Genomic DNA, 25,599 nt, shown 5'->3' on the forward strand with positions numbered 1-25,599 from the left:
TTTGGTCGGTCCCAAAAAAGTGTTCCATGAAAGTTTGTGTATTTCCCTTTTCTCATCGGTCTTGGGGTGATCGGTGACGGCCAACGTGCTGGAACAGCATGCATGAGCGCATCCCCGAGAGTAGACATTACGGAAAGAATTCGGAGGGAAAGTGTTCGGGAGCGGTGGGAGGAATATCCGATTGATTGAGTTATGGGAAACGCGGTAAAGACACGCGCTCGTTGTCGGAAACCAAAATGGTGAATCTCTCCAAGTCTATAAAACGTGGAGGTTGTCACAGCTGCTGTGGGAGGTTCCGAAGGTACCACAAGCCTTTCTAAGAATCTTCTTCAAGAACATCTTTGCCCTCAGCGGCTGCTTCGGATGGAGATTGCCTTCGCTGTCGTGGGGTCCTCGGGGCCCTGAATTCTTCGCTCTCAACAATGGCAGGACCTTCAAACTGGTGCTTTGACTACGCTGCGACGCGCTTCGCTTGATCAACTGGAACAGAGGGCGACGATTACCTTGGGACCTCCCGGTGAGAACAGGCAATACAAGGGAACTGGGGGCTTCACGGCGTTTCCGATCGCTCTCCTCTGCGTAGAACGAAATTCTACAAGATTCCACGCGGCTTGAAGGTTCAGCGAATTCGAAGGCAGAAGGGAAAGCGATGCGGCCGTCACTCGGCTCAAAGTGATGCTCTCGGCATTACCTGCTGCTGTTTTAGTCGAATTTGGTGCAGGAGTCCACCCAGAAGCTCATCTACGTTGTGATTTATTCCAGCCGACGTTTCGCAGAATTTGATGCCTTCGCTGCTGGCGAAGCTGCGTCCCTCTGAAAAGTTAGCCCTGTTAGCGAGAAATCCAAACAGGGAAGAGGAGCCAGCACGGAGGAGTTACCGGGAAAATTCATCGGTAGGAGATAAAATAGGGACGAGGCAAAGCCAAGACTGAAATCCCTCACCACTTGTCGAGACAGCTCGGAGACGAACTAGATCTGTCTTGTTGGCGACGAGTATTATCGCGCGGGCTGCCATATTATCCCATTTGCGGATGACCTGCATTCGGGGCAGTTTCGTTATTATTTCGGTACCGCTGGCTGACGTACTCGGGAACCTCGGAAGGAGCATCAACCCGTATCTCCCGTGAAAGCGAGGCTATCACTTTGCAACCTACCTGCAGGAAATCTTTGGCAGCCGTGAAAGAACTCTTCGACGTCACTGAAAAGACCACGAGATAAGCGTCCGGCTGGTACGCAGTTACTGGGTTCCCCTGTGGAAGAGCGGCCGACATGTTATTTTCGTATCGGAACTCTTATTCGCTGGAACGAATGAGGGGACGAGCGGACGGAGGGTCGTTCCACATGTAGAAGATTCTCTCTATCTGCCACCACCAATTCAAAGCCCACGGGCAAAAGTCCCAATGCTGACTGAGTGGGAAGTCGAGTCTGTCAGCAACGATTGAGGCTCACCAATGCTTCGCTAGATTTGTGTTCGATGAATACGAGCTCTGATTCCTCGCCGTTCAGAATGATCTGAACGACTTTCTCGTGTTCTTCGTCTGCAAGCGAACAATGTTTGACGTTATATAAACTGTGTTTCTCTCCGACGTCGGCCGTCCATCGCGTCATAAAACCAGTGAAGCGAAACTGATTTCGACTGCATCGACCGACTGAGCCCTTTCTCCTCCGGAGCCCCAGGGAACACAGAGAGAGTGCAAGCGGAATACCGAGTCCGAGGATCGCAAGAGAGCGTTCCATTCAAGGGCTTGGAGGAGCTCCGATATTCAGAATAGGGCCAGCACAAATAACAGGTACACGAAAGAAGACCGAATTATTTACGTACCCATGGAGCTATCGTAGGAACAAATGTACTCTGAAGTTGTGAATTGTCGAGTGAGGGAGGTTTTGCCTACTTCCGGAGCTCCGACGACAAGTACCCGATAACGTCGCGTTGGTGTCGGCTCACAGCAAATTACATCCTCTACGGGCTGAAATCGAGCGAGACGAAGTCAAGCCTACTTCCTCTTCCACGGAGTCGGGGGAGCTGAGCCTGAGCCAAACAAGGCGATTGCCCCAGCTCATCATCGACACCGATAGTTTCGACCGAGGTTTCGTGCCACTACGCTCGTGAGAAGTAAACAGCTGAGTGAAGCCACCCACCTCTGCGTGAGTGTGGAGGTCATCTACTCCGGTTTCGATGCTGATTTCTGGGTTTGATTGACCGTGAATGCCATCAAGGACGATTCTGGCGCTCTCTTCCAACTGACTTATAACCCTGTTACCATCTGAGAGCGAGGCGCATAGAGCTGTGGTCGGAACCACTTGTGAAAGTGAAGGACACACTTCTAAATCTCTTCCACGCCCGGCTACCACACCTGAAACGTCTGATCATTCAGCTTACTCGATCAAATCGCGATCACGTCGCTCGAGGTCAGTAGCGTTCACCACGGCTTCACCGGTAGCGGTACCGGTGGTGCGATCGGCAGCGTGGTTGCCATGATGATCGATGATCGATGCGAAAGTATTACGACTTGTCAGGGAGCTGCACTTACCGGTGTGTAGCTCAGGGTTTGAGCCAGACTGTGTAGCGATGCAGTTGTAGGACCCACCGCTTGCAGAGCGTTGCCGGCTCGCGGGTACATTGAGTCTGTTGAGGGAGGAGGCGTGATTCCGATGGAGACTCGCTGATCGATTCGCTTTTGAGCGGAACGAGTCGCCTCGATTTACCACACCCTTCGACGTCACCGCGAAATTGCGCAGACGTTGCACCTCAACCTCGCCAGTCGCAGCCTGGGTCTCAGCTCCTGGGAACGAACGAGAAGTCGAGATTCATACTCGAGACCCACAACCAACAGAGAATTAGCTCTCTCGTGGACGAATGCTTGATGGGAAAGAGAAATGTCCGGGTCCTAGAAATGAGGCCTCAAGGAATCCAAATTTTCTTCGTGCTGATAACGTCGATTGAGGGAAACCGCCGTGCCTGAGCCGTGGCGGTCAGGTTATCTGGCCTCGAGGGACTGTCCGTCGGCATCTTCGTCGGTGAGAATCTCGGCTCACCAAATATTTGTATTCGTCTCCTGTACCAGGCAGCGAACTACAAGGCCTACGGGGAGGCAGCCGACGGCAGCAAACAGATGGAAAAGCGGTACAAAGTTTTCTATTTACCGTATACGCTATTGGATGACGACGCGTTCGATGCCGCAGTGGCGCCAGCCGCGGGATCTTCCCAATCCCCTCCCACGACGGCGCGATCGCCGGGTATGGACGCGATCCGTTGACGGAATCTGGAAGGAAGCATTTCACGTCACCAGGTTGTGATATCATCATCCGGGCAAGTTAGTCAGATGAGACGTCGTATCCCGTGGAATTGCGGTCGGCGGGCTGTCCGGAGTCACCGTCATATTCCGCTATATTAAATTCACAAATAGTTGACGGGCGCGCAAGGTCGGACTGGGGGTCTTCCCTGCTGGAGCACGACACGGCATTCATTTACCTCCAGGGCGCAGCATATTGTGGGACCCCGAGGAACTTCAAGTGCCGAAACTTCTATTCGATACTCTGATTCGGGCCAGGTCTCGACCCCTAACAGTCGGTAGACTGAGACGAATCGGAGGGAGTCGACTAGCAGGGCGATCTTTGTTACAGGAGCGCGAAATTCGTATTTTATCTAGAAGAACTCCCAAGCGTCGTCGAGCGCGTACGAGAGAAAAACCACCTGCAGATTAGCGAAGGGAAATCGCCAGATGGAATTTCCATTTGCGCGAGGGTGAAGCGTTGAGGCTCCCGGGAGGCCCTCTATATTTTTGGCATCCTCACTGGATCGCGTGACCGTCGCAAGGAACAAGAACAAAACTGTTGGCATGACCATCAATTTCTCTCGGGAACGAGTCGTCGTGCATTGGCTTCGATTAATTTTAAGTTCCCTGGCGCCGGGCTTCGCAATTCTCCGAAGGAAAGACGGAATATCGCTCTGCCGATTGTTGCGGGCTCGCTAGTTCAGGTGCAACTGCTGCGATCACCACCCGCTCCAGAACGGATCCCCCCGACCCCCGAGCGGAGTCGGGTCCACGCTTGAATGAATGTGCAGACGCATGCGTACCTAGTTTGAGACACGGGTTCCTGCCGGCACGTCTGTGATTTGTCATATCTTACACCAGGGCCGATTGTATCCGGTATGAACGATAATTGAGAATGATGAACTCCAAGCATCGACGAACGTCCCAGTCTCGGAATCTCGGCTCGCCTCGGGCACTTTGAACCGCGGTTCACAGGAAATCGAGCTCCGATCTGCTCCGTACTAAACTTCCGCTTCATACCTACGAGTATCGCGTACCTGGTGCTGTTTTCGAGGGTCTGGGGTCTCTTCGCAGTCCGAACAGACTGTGAACGACCTACAGAACGGTGCGGCTGGCCAAGATGGCTCAAATGGCTAATGGGACTGAGACTAGAAGGCGAATTGGGGTGGTTTTGGTTTGGATCCAATGTTGACAGGCCAGCTGTTCCTCCGCCAGCACCCCCACCTCCACCGCCGGCAAGTGTCAGCGAGCTCACAGCCGCTAACGGGGCGCGGGACGACAATATCGGTGAGACGGCCTGAATGGAGGAGAAAGAATCGCTTAGCCCACACAGCTCCCTCGTAAATTTCCCTCGCGCTGACCCTCCACCGATCACGTCGACGGCAGGACGGAAAATCTTCTGCTAACCTGCTTGCCGTGCTGTTGAGTGAGTGCATTATTGTTTAAGTGATTGTTGTTGGCATTGCTGGTCGAATTCGCTGGTTGCGTATTCGCATTGTGTCGGAAGGAATTGCGAGTTGCCGAGTGGCGGTAACGCCTAGTGGATCGTCCTTTGCAAAGAGGGGTTTGAGGGGCGCTCCGGCCTCCGCTGCTCGCGGAACTCCACGCATCCTTCTTCCCCCAGCCGTCGACCTGGAAATGATCAAATTAGCGTCACATCAAAGGAAATCAGCGAGTAACAAAAACTCCCCAGATCTGGCGGTAAAATGCTATCCCCGGATGGATTTCCTGCGGGACTCGAAGGGAAAAAATCGCGTCCTCGAAGCCTCGTCGAGGACCGCGCGAGTCCAATCGCTCACCTCGTTAGCGGGAGTCGCCTGCGAATCATTGCTCAAAGCGAACGTACTCATCCTAATTGGAAAGAGCACCCCGCCGTTTCGCCATGTTACCCCCTAAGGCTGAACAACTTCATGACGAAACTGTCCAGCCGCATCCACTCCTCAGAGCAACGGAAGGTGGGTGATGGGGGACTCGTATCGAGTGAATCTGATCTTTCAGTACCTCCTCCGGACCGTGGCTCGTTTCATCCTCGAATCCTCACCGATTCTCGACGTGAAATTAAAAAACGCGTGGGTGTTCTGGAAACCTCCGAGGAACCTGAATGTGTCCCGACAGCTCGAGGAGAAATGTCACGACCGCATCGCGTGATCCCCGACATGCGAGTACCGCGAACGAACGTCCCTGGAAACGTGTCTCCGCTCTAGCGAGGAAAGAAGTGGGGATTATTTCCGAAAAGGGCGCGGGGCTCACGTTCGCGGGACCTTCGCAGCAGCAAGGACACTCGAATGCTCTCAGGACTCAGGCCGATAGACGGTTGATTGAATGGAAGACGGGAAAGGAGGAGCGTTACAATTCCTGGATTTTCCGGACCTGAATGCGATTCGCCAACTACCGGAAGCTGAGCTCCGCCAGTCCGCGTTCTGAGAGACATCTCGATCGATTTCCAAAGCGTGTCCCAAATTCCCATAGTACTCGGAGACCGTGTTGAGAGTTCCGCGGGTTGCCGTGGGCGGAGCCGCAATGGTTGCTCATTCCAGGTCGGTCGAGCCTTTTCCCTGCAGCTTCATTCTAGCTTCATTCCGGGCGCGGATCCCGATTTCCAGTAGGTACGAAAAGGTCAAACGGTTCCGTGGAACTCGGAAGCCTCACGAGGCTCGGACCGCGGACGGAAATCGTCGCGAAGTCCCACCCCTTGACTCAAGCTGTGATGATCGGACGACCAAGACTCGAGATGACCAGGGGCTGAGCACCGACGGGAAGGATGTTCACCGCTACCGAGGGAGGTGCGTGAGAACGGCGTCACGCAACAGTCCCCGTTGATAGTTCCCAAGAGAGTGATTCCCATTGAGGAAGCGATTTCGATTCTTATCAGCACTAATGCTTCAAGTGGTTTCGACGATTCGACGAAGATCCTCGCTTACGAACGATCAGCCCGATCTCCGCCTCGCCTCGCACGCGCGGGAGCCGAAACGGGGATCCGGAAGTCGACGATCCCGGGAGTTTCTCGCTCGGGATCACCGAATTTCTCCTGGTCGACTGGCAAAAAGAGGACGCTGTCATCGCTTGCGATTCCCCGTCAGAAGCAGAGTCTTCTGTGCCATCGGATCTAAATCATATCCCCGCTCGTGATTGGACCCACGACAGAAAACGTTCATCTGCAAGTCTAACGAGCGATCTGAATAGAGTTTTCTGGATTTCCATGCTGGTCTCAGAGCAGTCGTCGAGATATCGCATACAATCGAAAATGTCCGAACGTCTCCGGAATACCCTGGAGACCCGCCAGAAATCTGCACAGCTCGCGAATCCGAGATTGGGTTCGGCGAAAGGAAAGATTTACGTAGCCTACGAAGCATGAAACGTTTGACGTATCGCCTTGGATTTGCGAAACCCCTCGAAGAAGTACCTCGAGTGCAGCAAATGGAAAGAGCTGCGCGACTCGATATATTGCCTTAATCCTCCGTGAGTGAAGGACGGACGTCGCCGAACCGGGGGTGCATGTGGGATTGCAACGGTGATTACGGGGTCCGTTGGAGTATTTCTTCCTCATCTATCGAGAGACGATCTCGGAAGTGTCGATGTTCCGCCTTCAGCTTTGGTTGGGAGCGTCCGGTCCTAACTCGCGGAACGCTGACTGTCTGCTCCTTTAGCCGCTTCGCATATGTATCTCAATCTTGTTTGACTAACGCTGCCACGTGACACGACAGGAAATCGGGAGTTCTAGAAGAACTTATCTGGAAGGCTGGATCCGGAGCTATCTTACGTCTCAATCGATTTGCGTTTGCTGTGGGTTTCGACCGCGGGCGTTGGAAAAACGACGATGGGAGCACCGAAATCTATCGAGCAGGTGGGCAGATAAATTCCTGGAGGACCATCAGAGATTAACCGAGAGCGTTCCGTTTTCCCGTCGGGTTTCTGAGCGAGCTCGATATCGAACGCCAGTCAATCAATCGCTTCATCAAAACACACGATGCGATCGAGCGAATGGAGATTCGATCGAAATGTGAACTTGGAGCTCTCGACCCAGAATGCGGGCTCCCGTCCGGATGACGTTTGTCCACGAGGGAATCGGGTGGTAACTCACGAGGATGAATCGCGAAGCAGAGCGGGAGGGGCGTTTCAGGAAGTCAAACGCTTTTCCCGAGCTCGAAATGCCCCTCGCGGCTGCCACCAGACCACCTTCCCGGTATCATTGACAACCGCCCTCGTGCATGGTGCGTCCGCGCATTGCGGAACGCCGAAAGGAACTTCTCCATCAGACATTCTGATTGACTCGATGCATGATGTCATACTACGCTGTGCATTAGAGCAGTAGCGCTCTCGACTGGCCGAGAGTTTCGGTGCCACCGGTCGCTCATACGAACCTCGCAGCCGCAACGGAAGCAAGCACGGCCTATCCCGATCACCGAATCATTGGTTCGGCCGTTTCTCTATCCGCTTCGTCAGTCAGTCCCTCGCTCGTTTGCCAACAAGCTCGTCCGGCTCTCTGGCTGGTTGGCTGCCTGCGTGCCCGGTCCATCTGACTATCAGTCCTTCGGCCGGCGGCTCGTTCGCCATCTGAGCATTTTGCGAAGCAGAGAGCAGCACCGAATGAAAAATGTGTTTATGTGTTCAGGGATCCGGCAGCGCTGAGATCGTTAGCAAAGGCTCAGAGGCAGAATCGAAATTTATGCTTCGACTCGAGCCGGCTGAGATACCGAACGGAGTGTATGGAAATGGAATGAACAACAGGGAGATCTTCCGACGACAGGCGGATACATCTCACGATATTGGAGATGAAATATCACATCTGAGACGTCACAAAAAACCTTGACACAGAACCATCGACTTCGAAAACATACACCCGCCGTCATTTCGTAAGCATCATAGGCCCTCCGAAAGCATTCCCAAGTAGCGCGCCCCGAAGGCGGTCGGCTCCCGGAGACGAACCCCGGAGAAGCCTAGCGGATTATTTCTCAATCCTGTCCTATCGTTAGAACTCCACCCGCATTGAAACGGGCAGATGGGATGCTTTTGAGTTCTATAATACGTGACAGCTCTACGGTCTCCCACGCGACCTCAGTCGGTACGAAGCTCATCAAAAAACACGTCCGACGACGCTCAGTACTATAGTCTCGTGAAGTCGCAGCTTTCGAAAAACGTCAGCATCTCCTATCGGGGACGCTCAACGAGCGGAACTCTAACCCGCGGTTCCTCGCGAATTCAACGCGCGCTTGAGCCGTCCGCACAAGATGAGCTGCCTACTCTGAGGATCCGGTGTGGCTTCGAAGTTACAAATAGAATCTAGGAGAAGCTCTTCAAGTGACAGCAGTGTCCGAGAGACTTCGCGGTTACGTCGAGTAAGATCAATCTCAGGTCAAAGCCGTTTCCCGACGTGTGACTGATGGTCCATCATCGTCGGCTTGTCGCCGCTGCAGACTTGCCACCCAGAGCGGACAGACGGACTGACGCCCAGTCAGCGGAAGCTTCGCGACGGCCAGTCGTTGTATATTTATTCCCTGAGGTTGGCCGGCAAGCCACTCCGCCCCGTAGCTTAGAGCGCTCAGACTGCGAGTCGCAGCCTTCGGTGCTCGTCAAGCTCGAATGCTACTTGTGGAATAAGCACGTATGTATTATGAATGAGTGTTTGGAACTTTCCGAAAGTAGAGCTCAATAATTTTTATTGGTCCGTTCTCGAGCCTTCGAGATGGAGATCCGTGTCTGAGGTTGAGATCTCGGCATCGATGGACTTGCGAGGATGTTTATGATCACGACGATCAGATAGGAACAAAGGGAAAACAGAAGACGCGGAAACACGCACCTGTTGCGAAGCCCTCATCCGGTCGATTTCCGTGAGAGTTGTGTAGTCAATGCTGTATCGCTGCCCGCGTCCCGTCGCGGTTGCGCTTTGGTCCTTGCCTATGGAATGGAAACAACATGGTTATGTCGAAGCAGGGGCAGCAGCGCTGGCAACGAAGCGCAACAGCAGCGCTGGCAACGAAGCGCAACAGCAGTTCCATGCAGTCGGAGGATCAGGAGCCGGTCTGCTCGAGAGCGTGAGAACCGGAACCCCCACGAGGCAAGAGAGCCGGTGAGGTGGGTACAAACCATAATTGGATGAGTGTATGCGAGGGAGCCCAGACCCAGACGACTAATGTGACCCCGACCTTGATTCGGCGACAGGAACAACAAGTGCGACGGCAAGAAGTAGAGAGATAACAAAGGATTCATCATGAGCCGAATTTATAAGAGTACGGCGTCGATCTCAATGCTATGTGCACCAATAACAAAAACAGCGGCGGTCTTCGAATTCCAAAACGCTCTCCAGCGGAATTCGACGTTCCGAGGTCACGCTGACCTGGAACAGGGAAACAACATCTCTTCCTCGCTTTTGTTTACCGCACGTCTTGGATAGGGCAGTTGAATAGACCTCCGATTCATTTTGGTCAGCACGGAAAAACCGGAAACCTGCGCTGCACTTTTTCCCTGTCGGGAACTTCGGACTAGACGCGATCAGGGCGGTCACGTCCTGGCTTAAGGGTTGAGAGTTCGCTTGTCGCATTCTCGCCTCCTCTATAAATGAAAACCGGCGACCGAGACACGCGTTCCCGCATTTTCGCATTTCGCTTCTCGACTGACGAGGAACTCCCCAGCCAAACTCCACAGTTGTCCGCGCGAGGACGGTACCCCCTGAGGGATGAGCAGGTCACGAAATGAATCAGGAAGCCCCAGACAGATAATAATTATTTCGCCCGCAGAAGTCACAGCGTCGCCGACGGCTGTGGCCATCAACAGACGCATTAGCAAGCTATGGACAAATATTGCCCACCGCTGTTTCTGGCGAATGTGCTGCGTGAGTTGCATGCACACTCGAGAGTATGGCGTGTGCAGACCGTCGCGTCGGGAGATTCACATCCAGTCATGATCGCAGAGCTTTTTCTCCGCCGCAGGCCGAAAGCGAGACCATAAAACGTGGCTCTCTCGGCCACACAGGCGAAACTGCACTGTTTTCACACTGTATGTTCACTTGGTGTGATGTCGCTAAGCCCACCAACCGATGGTTGGGTTTTTTTCTTCGAGCCGATTGCTTTGCGGAAATCCCTCACTCGTAAGTGAAATAGCCCCGAGCCGCAAAGCACTGGACGCTCCTCTTCTCTCAATCTTCGCGTCGTCGGTGCTTCTGTTACCCGAAGCCACGCAATTTACTCCGTTTAAAGCTCCCAATAAGGCGGCGAAGGCAGGTTAATTCATCCGTAGACGAGACTCTTTTGTGGGCGCGCGGAACGACCTCGTGTTCTCGATGCGATGCGAGAAAACACATCACAACCGACCGGCGAGCACCGGCGGCACAACACACGAGTACAAAGGGTAGTGGCTCCTTGACACCAATCCTTTGTTGTTGCCCAATACGCGCAGACATGTGATTTCCGATTATTTGCCGCCGACCATCGATGAGACAATGGGTCTCCGTAGCTCTTCGTGTTCCCGGTCGCCATGTACGGCCGGTGACCGCTTTCCGTCGGTCCGTCCGAGCGGTCGGTGGACCGTCGTGACAGTTCTCTCGGCCGCCTCCGACCGTACTGTTCTGTCGAATACGACAAGAGCGAGCGAGCGACCGACCGAATTAAGGGATGGCGACGCGAAAATGGAAAAAGGAAGACAACGGAAAATACTTAGTCCTCGCAGCTAAGTGACATACGAGCGCCGTTCATCCCATTTAGCTCAGGCAACGCTCTCCCCCTTGGCTCCTCGGATAATCACAAGACGGCAGCGTAGTGATCCACGTCCGTCTGCGACGGTCTGACAGAGACAACATCGTCAGCGTGTCGAAAGAAGCTACGAAACACGCGGACGACCAAATACGTCGAACTGTTACTCACCATGGTTTGTACTTGGTTGTATCACATTTGCCGTTGCGGTGAACGTGTCAGCGTTGGGGAACGGATAGGCCTTATGCGAAACCCGAGGTGACTGAGTCCCCGGGCGAACTCGAGAGGATCGAGATCGCTGCATCCGCGGGGGACCGCCCATGCCGCCAAGAGCGACGCCCAGAGGATGACTGGAAACGGGCGACCTCTGAGGACTCACCGGCTGGAAAAAGAGAGAACGAAACGCTTTAGTGATGGAATCGAGACCCCCCCCCCATGGAATCTTCAACGGAAAGTCGAGCTGGAACTCCCGAGGAGCTGACCCGCACGAATAGGGAAGGATTAATACCATCGAGCGCCTGCCCATGGAAGCGCAAGAGATTTCTCTTGCGCGAAAACCGCAGACGATAAAGAGTGAGCAATCTATGTCGTTCACGGGTTCTCCCAAAGACCATTATGAATGCTTTCTGAGCAGCACATTTGTCTCATCCATTAGCGAGTCGTTTGAATCAAGACCGCATCTAGGCCGCTCGATTGTCGGCTGTTATCACCAAAGCTTCGGGAAACGAGCCACAAGTGTCTGCTGTCGTGCAAGTGATCTGCCTCCGAGGTTGCGCATGGATATTAATGGCTTCGCGATGTCCCAGAGTCAAAGCAGCCATTCGGCAAAGACACATTGATTCCCTCGGAGGCGAGGCTATCGGAAGGCTAGCTCGAGGACCAGCTTTCACGATTTCGCCCTGAGCCTCGCTTGCGGTTCCTTGGTACCGCGAGCTTGTCTCACCGTCCGATCGTGGAACGGAAAAATCGCCATTCTAGCCCCCCTGGTCTCTTCTGCACGGGGAACACGCGCCGTGTTTTCTGCAAGAGTTCAAGCGGAGGGAAGAGAATCGTACAGGATTTTCATTCCGGTGATATCAGTCTCGCACCGAAGGTCATCATGTTGCTTTCTCCGCGGGGGAAAAGCTTCCGTTGGACGTCGCAAGGCTCCGCCTACTGTCACGTTTCCCCGCTCAGCCGCCCGCTCACCAGCAACCAACCCCGTATCCCACCGTTTCTGTCAAGGAAGCAATCAATTGAAGAAGCTCTTCCGCTTTGACTCCGATGTCCGTCTGTCGTCTCTCGACGGTCGATTCCAGCGCGAATGCCAGTCACAGAGAGGCGCGGGTAGATCCCCGAGGCAAGCAGAATTCTGGTGGCAGCGAGTCGCCGGACCGCGAACACCACAAAAGAGAGTTTCAATATTTGCTCTTAACGCTTGTGTATCCCAACATCTTTCCGGCCTTTGTATCGAAGCCGATTCGGGAAGCAGCTGCAAACATGCGCGCAAACAGACAGGCAGCCAGCCAGCCAGCCAACCAACGGCACGCACCAAACCTTCTACCTATCGACAGCGAGCAGCGGAGAGATCTGGTCAGATCAGAAAAGTCAATACTATCGACGCACGATGTAATTCGCATCGGACATTGTAAATTTTTCACGACCTGCGAGCTCTTCGGCCTGATCCTCTGCTGACTGCGATTGTCGCAACAAACGAATCCCTCAGCTCTGCTCACAGAAAATTTTTCGTGTTGACGTCCAGGATCTTCCCAGAAGCTTCACCGAAATTGAATTGAGCGGTGACATCGAATCTTTACGGAATGAAGGTTCAGCTTCCGACTCTGAAGCCGATGGTTTCTGGGAGAAGTTTCCCCTCCGGAAATCTCCTACGTGTTCAACTAAGGGTTCTTCCGGGGTCATCGATGCTTCAACTACTGTTTCGCTCGCTGCTGCGAGGAACTCGTATGCGGTACTCGAAAGCTATAAACCCCTTCCTTCCGTTTATTTTTTAGGTCATCGTTCGGCTTTCTTCTCCTTCGCATCGTTTCAAAAAAGATTCGCGCCAGATTAGGGTCCGACAAGTCCCAGCGGGGGCGGAGGGTTTGAAGTTTCCCAAGAAAACGTTTGACAACGACGAATGCCGCGCCTGAAGAGGCCAAGGATGATTTTAATTTCGAGAAAAGCAGGCGGCATTCCTCGTTGTCGTCTGTTCCCCGATATCCCGCGCCACGCAACATTCCGGAGGGATACTATACGAGTTTTTACCATCCGCTAGAGAGAGTCGCTGTTATCGCTTGGAGCCGTAAATGAATATAAATCCGCCGTTTATCTTGACGGCTTCGATCAAGCTCCCTGGAACTTATGGTCTAATATTTCCACTCTGGTCTTCTCTTTCGTTTCCCTTCCACATCTTTCCAAGCCGCATCTGATCCCGTGGCGAAATCTCGGGGAAACGTCGTGTCTGTGAGCGACGAAAAATCAAGAAACATCAACGGAGGAACGTCGTCGACGGCTCGCAATCGAATAATTCTGTTGGGAGGAAGAATAAAACATCCTGTGACGATTCCGTGCACCCTACATAAGACGGACAGTCGCGATACATATCGCAAAAACATATTCACTACTCGCAAGCTTCTGATCGAGAGAAAGGAAATCGGGGCGAGGAGCAATGAAATTCCTATGAAATAATGATCAATCATGAGACCTCCGGAAGTTTCCGACGGGACCCTGCTGCTGAAACCCCCAGAATGAACAGCGCTCTGGACGCAACAAACATAGAGACGGCCCAATATACACTCGGCCTCCTCCGAACTCACGGAATCGAGCGGGACACTGGACAGACGATGACTCTTATGTGCATTTAGATTATTCGGACAAAAGTCCTGCTGTCTCCATGTCCGTGACAATGGCCGCAATTCTCGACTGACCTCGGTACTGGTCGTTTCCGTGGGTGACTCGAACGATGCCCAAGATACTCAAGATTTCTGACGAATCTGCTCCCGTTGCCTTCATTTTTGTCGCGGTTCCACGAACTTCGATTCTAACGTGGATTCCGTCAGACTCAGAGATGCAGCCAGGAGAGCCGGGATTCGAGGGAATTCAGATGGGGAGGATATTTTTGAGCCGGAAGGTTGTCGGAGAAGGCTCTTCCACCTATAGATACCGCGATTTCGCGCCCGATCCTCCGAACTGTGCTTGATTCCCGACTTTCGAAAACCCCACCGTTGGTCGCATGAAATATGCTTTTTTTGTGTCATTTTTGGCACGGTCGTCGTTGTTATTGGGAGAGACCGACTGAGTGCAGGGGAACAGTAGGAGGGAATCGGCGAGAGAGGAGAAGAGGGCCAGAGAGAAACAGACGGAGGAATAAAGAGTTACCAGACAGTCTACTCGCAGCCCCGACACATCTTCTATCTAATTCCGAATGATTACTTTCGTCGCAAGAAAGACGCGCCTTGTCGGTCCCAGCAGATCCCTTCTCTCCCGCTGCCGATTCGCCATTATTCCCTTATCTTGGAGCCTCTTCTCACTGAGCTCGGAACTGTCCCTCCTTGCCCATCCGACGAAGATTCGCTCTTTCTGGCCACGTCCCTGTCACGTGATGTGATTATCTCTGTCACTCTCAACGTCTGCACGCATACTCACAAAGTGGAGATCCGGAGAGCAATGAGAAATCATCGGGACATGGAAACTTCCCGCGCCAAACAACGGAGATTCAGAGCCCATTCCAGGGGGGAACGATGCCGCCTAGAAGGCTCACCGGAAACTCCCCCTCAGAAGCTCAAGAGCGTGAGGGGGACTCCAATGGCGAAAAAATTCCGATCCCAGCGGACGGGAATCGGCCTCTCGGGCATCGTGACCCACGAGGAAGCTGGCTGCCACATGGGGCTCAAATCGCGGGATCAGACTCGGAGTCGATTTTCGGAACCTGGATGGCGAATCGGAACCATGTTCGAGGGTAAGACTCCTGCAACTGATCCTTAACCGAGACAGCCAGGCGTCTGACGGAGTTTCTGTGAGCAGATGGCATCCCCATCCAGGCTCGATATCCTCATCCAGGACTTGCGGGACGCGAGACCCGCTACACAATGACGGACACCGCTCTACCGTCCCTCGATGGGATGACCTCAAATATTTATTTATTCTTCTCTTCAATTAATCTGAGCTCGATGTCCCGCTTGTCACGCAGCCGGTGGCCGCATCTCATTGGAACGTGGCGACGTCTCTCATTGATAGAAGTGGGTCAAGATTTTGCTCTGGACGTGTTCGTCTGCCATTTCGAGCAGTCAGCTTCTCGGCATAGGGCAAAGTTCAGACTACATAGTGACCGCCGCGTGGAGATTCGGTGTTGCCGCAAGAGCCGTTCGCGCCGCTACTGCTGCTGCTACGGTTTGTGCTCGTACTATAAATACTAAGGACCTCGGAAGCGGCGACGGCGGCCTTTCCTATAAATACGGTGATAGTGTTTGTTGAGTGCTGTACCGAAATAGCTCTCGATCTGGACCATCCGTCGGAGAAAACTAAATTCACACTTCCCTGAAGTGAGGAGTGACGATCGATTATTCTCAGAGGAGTTTCTGTTTGGCTTCAATCCGGATCTCTGTACAATCTGATCGCGTTTCGGACGCTGAGCCAGAGACCGACCGTCCAAACAAGAACGGAAACGGCCCCGAAAATGCTGAGCTCAACCAGCTCATGTTTCAGCCAAAGTTCCTCTCCGAAAGGCTTGAGCATATCTACCGATTCTCCACGGAACACCTTCCCTTTGACGACACCGTCCGAGGAGACGGGACCGAAGTCAATATTTATGGAAAACTGAATAAAGAAAAGATGAGCCACCACAATTGGAGAACGAGGGAATCTCGATTGAACTTCAAGGAGCTTATCGACAACTCAGAATTAGCCCTTGAAGATGGTGTTCGCCTATGGGAATTTCCGAGAGCGGGTTTCCACCCGACGGGCTCTGTTAAGAAGGTCCAGCGGGCGTTCGGACTTCATCAACTCTCGAATGTTGAATATGCCGAGCAACCACCGATTCCGTCCTGTTAGTGTCGACCACTTGAGGACAAGGTCCTAGTTTCCGCTGATCTCTCGATTCGTTGCTCGGAGATCCCCGCTCCGGGGATTAGGTTCCGTTTCCACTCAGTCAGGACTCAGGACAGATTATGTGCGGATGAACTTTTGCTTTCTCATCGAAATGAAAAAGTATCGCTGGTCTTCAAGCCGAAGGTTTGAGAGAATCATTTCTCGATCAGCAAGTATCCATAATACGCAAGCACCGAAAACCTTTGAATATACATGAAGCGAGAATGAGACTCGTGTTCCGTATGGATTCTCGAATCTTCGGGAATGATCGGTGGCTAGAGGTCGCAGAGTCTGTAAGCTACTCAGGCAGGCAATCATTCGAGCGTCTGAGCAAACAACCTTCGGGAACAAACAATGTGCGTCGCAATACGCCACGCGATTATGCACGGAAGTCATTAAGGCTCCCTTCAGTCGGGTGCGTTAGCGGGAACGATCGAGTAGTCTCATATTGCGTTTTCGGCACATACATATACCATGTATCTATCCAGAGCCTATGAAACACATTCGCGATCGACCGCGCCGTGCTTTCGGCGCGCGGGCACTCAGCCGGCGAGTCATTCGCGCGAGGACGACGTCGTCTGCATGAGCAACTTGTTCGTTGAGTCGCGAGGCAACATCGGCGACCAGCGGTCTGTGATTAGTTGCTCTTGTGCCCTTGAGTCGCTCACGGATCTGGCTCTCGGGACGGACGCCACTCCGGATTCGAGCGGCTGTTGTTTCCCTCGAGTATTTTTCCCCTCCTTTTCCTCTCTTGTTTACCCTCGCGGTAACGACGTGTTACCTCCGAGATTGCAGTATCGCAACATTGCTCACAATCTAGTCGCTCCCGGAAACTTTCGGCGCCGCAACCCAGATCCTCCCGAATTCGTAGCATTATCGGCTCGGGAATCCCGGTGGAGCGGTGTGCCGATCGCTTCGCGGAATCGTGGGTCGGCCAGCATACGCCATCGGCGGCCGGTGATTTATAAGGGTAATGATGTCAGATGGCTGTGCACCACGACACAGACACGCTCGAACGCAAGATCGTTGTTTCAAAAATGTTCGAGTCGACAATGTGTCCTCTGAGGAAAGAGGCAATTTGTTCCGCCAACCCCCAATGATTGACGGCTGCGCCCGGATGGACAGAGGCAACAGTCGGAGTGGTAACATTCCACTCGACAGGGCTGGGATACGTTGCCGAAGCCGCCATCGCTTCGACGCGCCCTATGAGAACATCCAGACCACGGCTGTTGGGGATTTCGATGATGTTTCCAGGGTTGTTATTTCCACGCATATTGACGAATGGATGTTGAACAGAATAGAGCCACACCGTCGGATGCGGGAAACGAGTAACGTACGAGTTGAACATCTCGCGAAGCACAAAATTCGCCTTCGCCGCGAGCCTGGGGACGGAGAAGGTACCTCTGCACCTGCATCGAAGGTCGTCAGGACTGATACCGATCTTCGGGGGGATTAGGGACCGAATCGGATCAGAGAGGTGAAATTGTAAAGCCGTTATTCCCATTCCGGTTCCTGATGGCCTGTCAGAGACACATCGTATCGCTCCCGCGCACCACCAGTGGGACAAACCCGCTACGGCAGCCTCGAATTTGTTTTGCATAGTGTCTCCTTCTCCCCTCTGATTGGAGGATCAGCTCGCGAGAACATGGACAGGTCGTCATTAATCCTGGGAGCCCTAGCTGGTCAGAGGTGACTTTCGATATTCCGAAATAAGGAACTAGTCCCTCGATATTCCAGATCGAAGCGCGAATCGAAATCGCGATTCTTCCGCCAATCTGTCTTAGGTGAACGCTGCGACGAGCCTTGCCGGTCGTGAGATGGGGTGCATGGGTTCCCCATCCCTTATTCACCGTGTTGATATCCCGGGGCCGGAGATCCCTCCGCGCGATTCAGCCACGAGAAATCCCGAATTAGGGAAACGTCGGGAGCCGAGCCTCGTGAATTTCCCACGATATAACAGCGCACAATCATTCAAGATGGGCTCAGGAAGGGATCTGCGAGAGCGCTCGGCTGCCCGGCGAACCGAGCGTCGCAGCGGTTCGCCGAACCCATCAAGGTTCAGGGAATCGGACCATTCCAATGATGAATGTTCCCATTCCAGGCTATCCAGGACTAAATAGTCGAACGAATGATCGTTCCCTCGAAGGAACGAACAAACGAGCTCCGGAGCGATTCCCCGGGCTTACGCGCGGACTGCGATGGTTTCCTCCCTCTCTCGGAAGGCTCGATGGCTATGTGTCTGTTCCCTCCCCTTTCCCGAAAATTATTATATCCTTCAGGGAGAAGGCACTTCTGGAAAAACTCGCTTCCGCGTACCGTCAAACGCTTTGGGAGCTGATAGCCCGAACAAGACAAGCGGACTCCGTTTCTCCACCTTCTCCTCCTGTTTTCTCCTTCCTGCTTCCGCTTATAGAAGGTTCTGCTTGCCTCCATGAGAAACATCTCTCAGCGGGACACACATCGAGCGTGATACGCTCACACCTGTGTCTACTTTCTAAGCTGTATGTTCGTACAATCACCGTGTTGACCCGAAATCTGTTTGCTGAAGGATTGAATTCCTGCGCTCCAAGCTGATGATTCAGAAGTGTACTCGTCGAATAAACCCCTGATATCCTTCGTGCAATGTGTTGGCTTGGATGAATCGTTGCCGATATGAGGGCGTCGTCGGGACCAGCTATCTCTGGAAGCCTCCGCCTCCACACCTATACCAGCTATCGTCGGGATGAACTTTTAGATACCCGGGAAGGCGACCTGGCTCACCGAGAGAGGGCTGAGGGGTTCTAGTCTTTACCAAGATACGCGCAACCTGATGGTAGAGTTCATGAGGAGGTCGCCGGTCCGAAAAAAGGTCCTATCCGACGAACAGGTTTCTCATCAGAAGGAGTCCTGCGCCCTGGAGGAGCCGCGGAAGCTGCAACGGCTTTGCAATTCCGGAGCCTGAGGAACGCGAGCCCTGAGCCAGGAATTATTCCCGATGAGAGTTCCGGGTTGACAGGATTCAAGGGACACTTTACATGGAGCTCGATCAGCGGCGAAGCGGCGGTGGCGCGGTCTGATGGAGACGTCGCGACGCGTCGCGACGCGTCGCGTCGGGGCCACCCGACAGTGATCGTGTCTTGAAAGATGTGCGATCATGTCTCGGAGCCATATCAGCGAGGGAACCATGGGACTTGCGAGAATCGAGGGCTTACCGCAATCGTACCGCCGATCTACGGCATCTGCGAGGTCCGTAAGGGCTCCTAAATCTTTGCGGAAAGAGTCGACTATCGGTCCGGACGCCCCGTGGACGCAAAACTCTATTTGAAGCCTTGCCTGACGCTCCAGGCCGAATTCCCTACCGAATCCCGCGCAACGTCCTTCACTCCGTAATTCTCCGGATCTCCACCCCTGCCCTCCTCCCCCCCTCCGCCCGAACATCAGCGAAATGACGGCGTAGGCGATATCAGCGCCCTGCGGCGATGATACCGTCTTCCGGTTTGATGTATCTATCAACGCCAAAGACGGCTTCCCACCAGGCGATAACGCGCAGCCGAGAATAGAGCCGCGAATTTCCGAAATTCGGCGCGCAGGACACAATGGCGCCTCTGATGTCCACTTGACAAGCGTACTTCTCAAATCTCATTAAAACCGACTCCGTCTTTACAGACTGCGATACAGGCGCACGACGACATCGAGTTGACGCTAATGACACCGTAGCACCGTGCTCTGACCCGAATGACGCGTATGTACTGATACCCGCCATCAGACAGAATCAAAGCAGATTGGGCGACACTTCCGTCACTTCGCGAGATCGTAGTGTCTGGCGAGTGGTCGACCAGCCGAACGACGGTGGCACCGACAGGCAGACTCACACACGGATCGTTTATAGCTTGTCGATGGCTCGCCCATCGCTTTCTTTCGAGTTGTCATCGAGGGCTGCACGCGTGCCGCGCTCAGATCGGACGATTCCCGCTGTGAATCGACGAGCGTTTCTACGACCCGTTGAGTTGGCGAGCGACAGACTGCCTGACTTAGTGAGTGAGTGATTCTCGTAGTCTCGTAGACTCTAAAGTCGAGCGGGCAAGCTTCATTGCGGCTTGTGAAGGCTCGCAGCTGTACGGGATACGAGAGCTTCCAAGTTGCACTGCGCTACAACAGCTCTCCTTCTCAAGGACCGAGACGTGGGCGGTTTTTTCTGCCACTTCCTCCCCAGGGGGAGCCCGGATCAGCATCGCGCCACAAGGAAACACTGGAGATCGAACACATGCTCTGTTGCCGATCTGTTATCATCTCACTCGAGATGCAATTTCTCCGGCTTAGGTCCCCCAGGTTTTCCCTGCGCCCGAGCGAGGCTCTCATCCGGATGGTTCTTACTTGAGACTCATCATGTTTGCCGAATCGTGTTCGTTTCCTTAGGAGCCCCCCTGAAGCGTTGGTAACGAGAGCGATTCGAAGCTGAACTATTTTGGGTAATGACGATGCACGAGTGCGGCAGTAGTTAGCAAATGAGTCACGTTCGCCGAGGGCAGTGCGATCGGTTCCAGAGCTTGTTCAAATGTTGATTCATCCCCGGTCCAGACGATCGTTGACGAATCGTTTACGAAGCACGGTCCGCCTTCATAAGGTTCGACCGAACTACGACGAGGACTACGACTCCGAGCGGAGAATCACTTACGCGCAGACACGAGTTATGCAAATCGCTTCCTCCTCAAAGCGATTCCGATTGATGACTCCGTGCTCTGCCGTACTGCTTTTTTCATCGATTCTTGCCCCCGTAGGACTGGCTCGATCTCGCTCGACTGGCGGAGGGCATCTCTTGATCCTCTAAGTCATTCCGCAGAGTATCCACTCGTTCGTGTGTTCTTTGATCGACTAGACAGCTCGTCTCTGGCGGTGCAATGGTGAAAGCAATGAATTTCGTTTCCGGATGAAGTGGAAGACGAGTGAAAGACTGGGCCGAGGTCTCCGCGATGAGTTGCAGTATTCGTCGATTCGGTATGCTTGACTAGCTAGTGCCGCTGCGGCTGCTGTAGAAAGACTGCTGTCGGGCCAGATGACACACTGCGAATCGGAACCGGGTCTCGACCCAGAACGTAGGGTCACAATCTCTAGAGAGCGTCAGTTCACTCTGACAGTCAGTCAGCTATGCTGGTCACCGAGTCATCGAGTTGAACTTTTGGGTTAACCTTCCGCCTCATTGACGCTGCCGACGTTGTCAGCTTTTGTTTCGACTTCGCACAGGGGAACTCGATTTCCTCCCGCGGAGAATCCGCCGATGCGGCCGAGAAGGAATCGCGACTCTGACGAAGGATCGAATTCTAGTCATCGGCAGGGTGGTTTCGCCGCTGAGATCGTGATGTTCTGGAAGATTCTCTCGACGCCTCCGTCTCATCTAGCTGCAAGGCATCAGGAAATGTCCCGGACCAGGAGCAGCATCTGTAGGGGCAGCGGTCAGCGACCTCAGTCAAGGCCCGATGAGGTTCTGATGAGGCGAGGCTCTTCATCGCCAATATGCAAAATCAATTCTGTGCGTAGAGGCCATAACGTACACGCTCGTTCCCTCGTTGTCTCGTACGTGTTCTCTCTAGTTTCGTCGCTGTCTCTTGACTCTACAATTTTTCCACTGCACAGTACTAGTGCAAGACTCGGCCCTCGGCTATCGACCTTTCGGACGGGTTTCTCGCTTCTTCCAGGAATATTCCAAAGAATCGAGAGATTCAAGTAAACATTCGCCTGGTACCGGATCGCAGCAGACCTTGGGCTCGCGTTGTGGTCAAGAAGCGTCCCGAGAAATCCTTCCCGAGAGAGCCCTCCACGGTTGCCGATCACGTGCACGCATGCAAACCAGGCCGGCCACAGAGCCACAACACCTCGAGCAGAGACGATCGCTGTCTGACAAAAAGGTGGATTTAAGACGAGATAAATGATCTGGCACTGCCTTCGACGGCGACTGTCCAAAGCGAACTGCGATTCTCCAGAAGTCATTAATGTTCGAAGGTTAGTGACAGCTCGTGGCGGCGGCGGAAACAAGGGGAAACCCTAAATATCGGCTCACTCAGTCAGACTCTAAAACGTCACCCAGGTGTGTCGGATCCCATTGAAACCCTGGCAGCAAGACCGCGCCGAGATTGAGAATCAATTTCATTACTCACCGTACTCAGCTGGGCTGTAGCGTTGAGATGCGCCGAATCATCGTACGAGGTCACTGCGAGGCCCAGACGGTCCGTGGATGCCGTCATGAGCATGGATTCACTCATCTCTCGAGAGGCTGCAAATTTGAGAAAAAAGGAATCATGTGAAAAAAAAGCTCCATTGTCCGACGCCCAGCCGAAACATGCAATCGAGTTGCAGACGATGACCCGGTCATCATCAGTCCCGCCTTGTGACGCTGCTCTGACCCACCGCTCGTTTCCGCGAATCGCCTCTCGATCCGCGTCAGCCGCCTCCCTACATCCAGTTCCTCATTTTCCGTGATTGCCCTTTCACGCAGACGAGAGGTCAGGCATCGCGTCGCTCCGAGAACCAAACAAAAGTGATGATCGTGTCCACCAATGCAACCGACCGTAAAGTCGGCGCACCAATTTCAATGCCCTCCGCTGTGGAGACAACGGCATCGGTCGAACAACGAACGGAGCAGCGAGCAAGCGAGTGAGCTCCCACTATCCTCCGGCGTTGTCTTCATGACGACGAGTTCTCAGAAACGAAATGACTTCTGGGTAAACTCTAGAGATCGCATGCGAGCACACAATGACACAACCAGAGCAGCCGCATCGGAGGAGACGCGAACAGTGGTCTCCCGACAACCTGAACGAGTTGCTTCAGATTGTCAGTTGTCATCGCGGAAGAGTTCCACGTTGCTGCCGAGCCGGCTTCACATAAGCACACTATCCGGGTGGATCCGTTCGCGAACAATGCCCGATACTCGAACAATACACCCCTGTATTCATTTATATTTTCATACCGTTCCGCGTATGTCTTAACGGACGTTCGCGCTAATACATATGAACAGAGCCACGGATGAGCGGATATGCACACCCTTTTCTTTCCGCCCAGGCGCCCCGGCTCGGACCGCGTCGGGAACTCGACTACGCAACGGATTCTCATTTCGTCTCCGCCTGCGCGAAAGAGCCTAGCAACATCGGGAGCGACCGATGTTACAGTGTGAATCGCTTCGACGCATCTCTTCCGACAAATGCAGAAATAGCACTCGGCAACAGAAGAGAGGCGTCACCCTATCACGTTCGCTCTGCATGCGTTATCAGCACGACAACGTCTCACCTTCAGCGACTTTGTTCCAGGTTTACATAAGCGCAACGGTCTCCACTGCGAAGTCTGTATTCGCTTTTCCTGTAATCCCTCTTCGGAAAATCGTCTGCTCGAAACGTGGGATGTCTCGGAAGGAGCCGTCGCTTAATCGCTGAATTTTTCCCACATGCCGTTCGTTCCGCAGCAAGAGCTTCGCCTGACCACAGGGACTGTGGAGCGGTACCCCTCCATCGGAGAGAGACAGATCTCGACGAGGAGCTACGGCAGGATAAGAGAAGCTTCCCGGTATAGGTACGGACAGCGCCATGAACAGTCCTCAACGTTTGGATCATTCTTTTATTCCTCTCAGAAGATGACCTGGATGCACCATTTCTCGCCGAGGACTTGGCAGGTTCACCCATATATTTATTTCGTACGATCGAATGCTCCGTGTTTTGCCCTGCGGCCATCCTTCTTCTATATAATGCTCCATAATGAATTCTGAGGAGTAATACTATTCGGAATGCGTCGGAGTCGAAATATGATGAGATTCCAAGGACCCCTCGCTGCTTCTCAGAAGGGAGGGAGACGCGACGGGAGGAGCTCAGGAAATAGCTTCTAAGCATCTTATCACAGAGGTCAAAAACCTCCGACAGAGGGAAGCCATCAGAATAAGTGACACGATATCAACTCGTTGACGAAATTTTTATCTGACCTTTCCCGAATAATAATCTCGGTCTGACACAATCGTTAAGGTTTAACTCTAGCCGCGGTCGAGGATCCTGCTCGAGCAAAAATGAAGTCTCAGCGTAAGTCGGACTCGATTTGTTCAGCCGGCATTAGGCGTTTTTTGGGAAACGCATAAGTAAGCTGTGCATACATGGTCGAGCTTCAGTTTCCTCGTACTTTGCAATGTTCTCACTCTGAGCCAATGCACCGCTTCGATGGCGACGAGACAGCCGCTTGTACAAAAATTGTAGTTTCCCCAGACATGTGACGCGCACGACAGCCACCAGACATCAACGACAAGTCGGCAGCGTGCGCTCTCTAGGAGATTTTCCCGATTGGTCCGTCTCGTTTAATGAGTATAATGGCGCCCGGTCGAGACTCTTCTGTGGAATACTTCGATTTTCCGGGAAAGCCTGGGGAAAGTCAGAAACGCTTGTTCAGTGAATTCGGCTTCGCTCTGGACAGTGACCCCTTTTGTGCTGCGCTCAGCGATACTGAGAATCTGACAGATTGGCCTCGTTGCCACACGAACGAGTTGAAGCTGACGAGGTCTCCGCGCTCGAGCCGCCGTAGACGATCAATGATTTTGCACGAGGTCGTCCAAAAAATTACCCGCGCGGGCTCTGTTTACAGATACTCGTTTCTCCTATCGGAAACAGTGAGCCTCGACATCGTCGCTTGCTCATTCTGGCCCACTCCTCCGTTCTGCGAGGGAGGTTGATAGTGTTTTCTCGAAAGAAGAATCGGGGCCTTCCGCCCCCCCTCCCCCGCTCCCCCCATAGGAATCGCTTGCTGCTAAACAGCTGACGGTAGGAACACGGCCTGGTCCCGAGCCGGAGCCCTGAGTTTGTGACACGGAATCAATTTGCATGAGAAGGAGTGTTTTGCCGACAGGGCGACGGGAGAGCGGATGAGAGGAGAAATGAAAAAAGCGACTCGGTGTCGGGATTGGGGATCAGGGGTTTAAGGGGGCAGGGGCCCTATACGATCCCGACTTGGCGAGCCACCGAAACCCCGGCTCGAGCGCTGTGATACGAGCTCGATGGAATTGAAAGCGATCGGTGAAGGGACCGCTCGTCGTCCGCAGGTTTCCAGGACTTCAAAGTTTGTTCCGGGAAAAGCTCGATCACCGAACTCCACAGAAGCCGCTACTCCATGGAGCGCTCACTCCGCAGTAAAAAGAAAAGCGTATCGTTGCCTGCTCTGTGAGCTTATGGTGAGATCTACATATGTATGTAGAGCACCTCTCACCTATGAACACCATCCTGGTCCCGGGTTACAGGAAGACAATCCAATCGGAACAACACAACACCGCGAAAACACTCGGTTGTCGCTACGGTTCCTTAGATTAGTTTGTTTCACAAGGCTCTTCTGAGGCGGAATAGCATGTCTCAGCGCGAACGAGCTCTAGTCTTCTTCGAGGAAAGGGACCCGCGTGACGTCAGCAGAGTGCTGCGAGAGTGCTGCGTTCACAGGAAACCTGGAAACTCTGAGAATCCCAGAGCAGACGTGAAGAATTACGATGTCGCAAGGTATCGAAAAAATGGACCGACATGCTGTGTTCCATCCCTTGATCGCTCCCGAAGCGAATCCGCATTGAAGGAGGCGACCACTGAGTCGGT

The 25,599-nt window shown here is 53.4% G+C and overlaps 1 protein-coding gene across 1 annotated transcript; it reads right to left on the bottom strand.

Moving 5' to 3' along the window:
• Positions 1 to 255: 255 nt before the first annotated feature.
• Positions 256 to 25,241, bottom strand: LOC100906929 (uncharacterized). Its single transcript, XM_029111053.1, has 15 exons — positions 25,229 to 25,241; positions 22,156 to 22,271; positions 11,132 to 11,342; positions 9,073 to 9,170; positions 4,683 to 4,907; positions 4,313 to 4,572; positions 3,145 to 3,263; positions 2,532 to 2,783; positions 2,140 to 2,354; positions 1,823 to 1,967; positions 1,450 to 1,538; positions 1,155 to 1,250; positions 943 to 1,036; positions 692 to 813; positions 256 to 480 (listed from the first exon to the last, which is right to left on the bottom strand). Exons 1-15 carry the CDS (start codon positions 25,239 to 25,241, stop codon positions 256 to 258), a joined length of 2,280 nt encoding a protein of 759 aa, XP_028966886.1.
• Between the last annotated feature and the right edge of the window lie 358 nt (positions 25,242 to 25,599).

The sequence above is a fragment of the Galendromus occidentalis genome, unplaced genomic scaffold, assembly GCF_000255335.2.
Source record: "Galendromus occidentalis unplaced genomic scaffold, Mocc_1.1 scf7180000077213, whole genome shotgun sequence".
In the NCBI taxonomy this organism is placed as follows: domain Eukaryota; kingdom Metazoa; phylum Arthropoda; class Arachnida; order Mesostigmata; family Phytoseiidae; genus Galendromus; species Galendromus occidentalis.

Coding starts and splice junctions, on each gene's coding strand:
- LOC100906929 (XM_029111053.1), bottom strand. Junction 3,264..4,312: donor ACCCTCGAAAACAGCACCAG/GTACGCGATACT, acceptor GCTTCCTTCCAG/ATTCCGTCAACGGATCGCGT. Junction 2,784..3,144: donor GTCATCCAATAGCGTATACG/GTAAATAGAAAA, acceptor GTTCGTTCCCAG/GAGCTGAGACCCAGGCTGCG.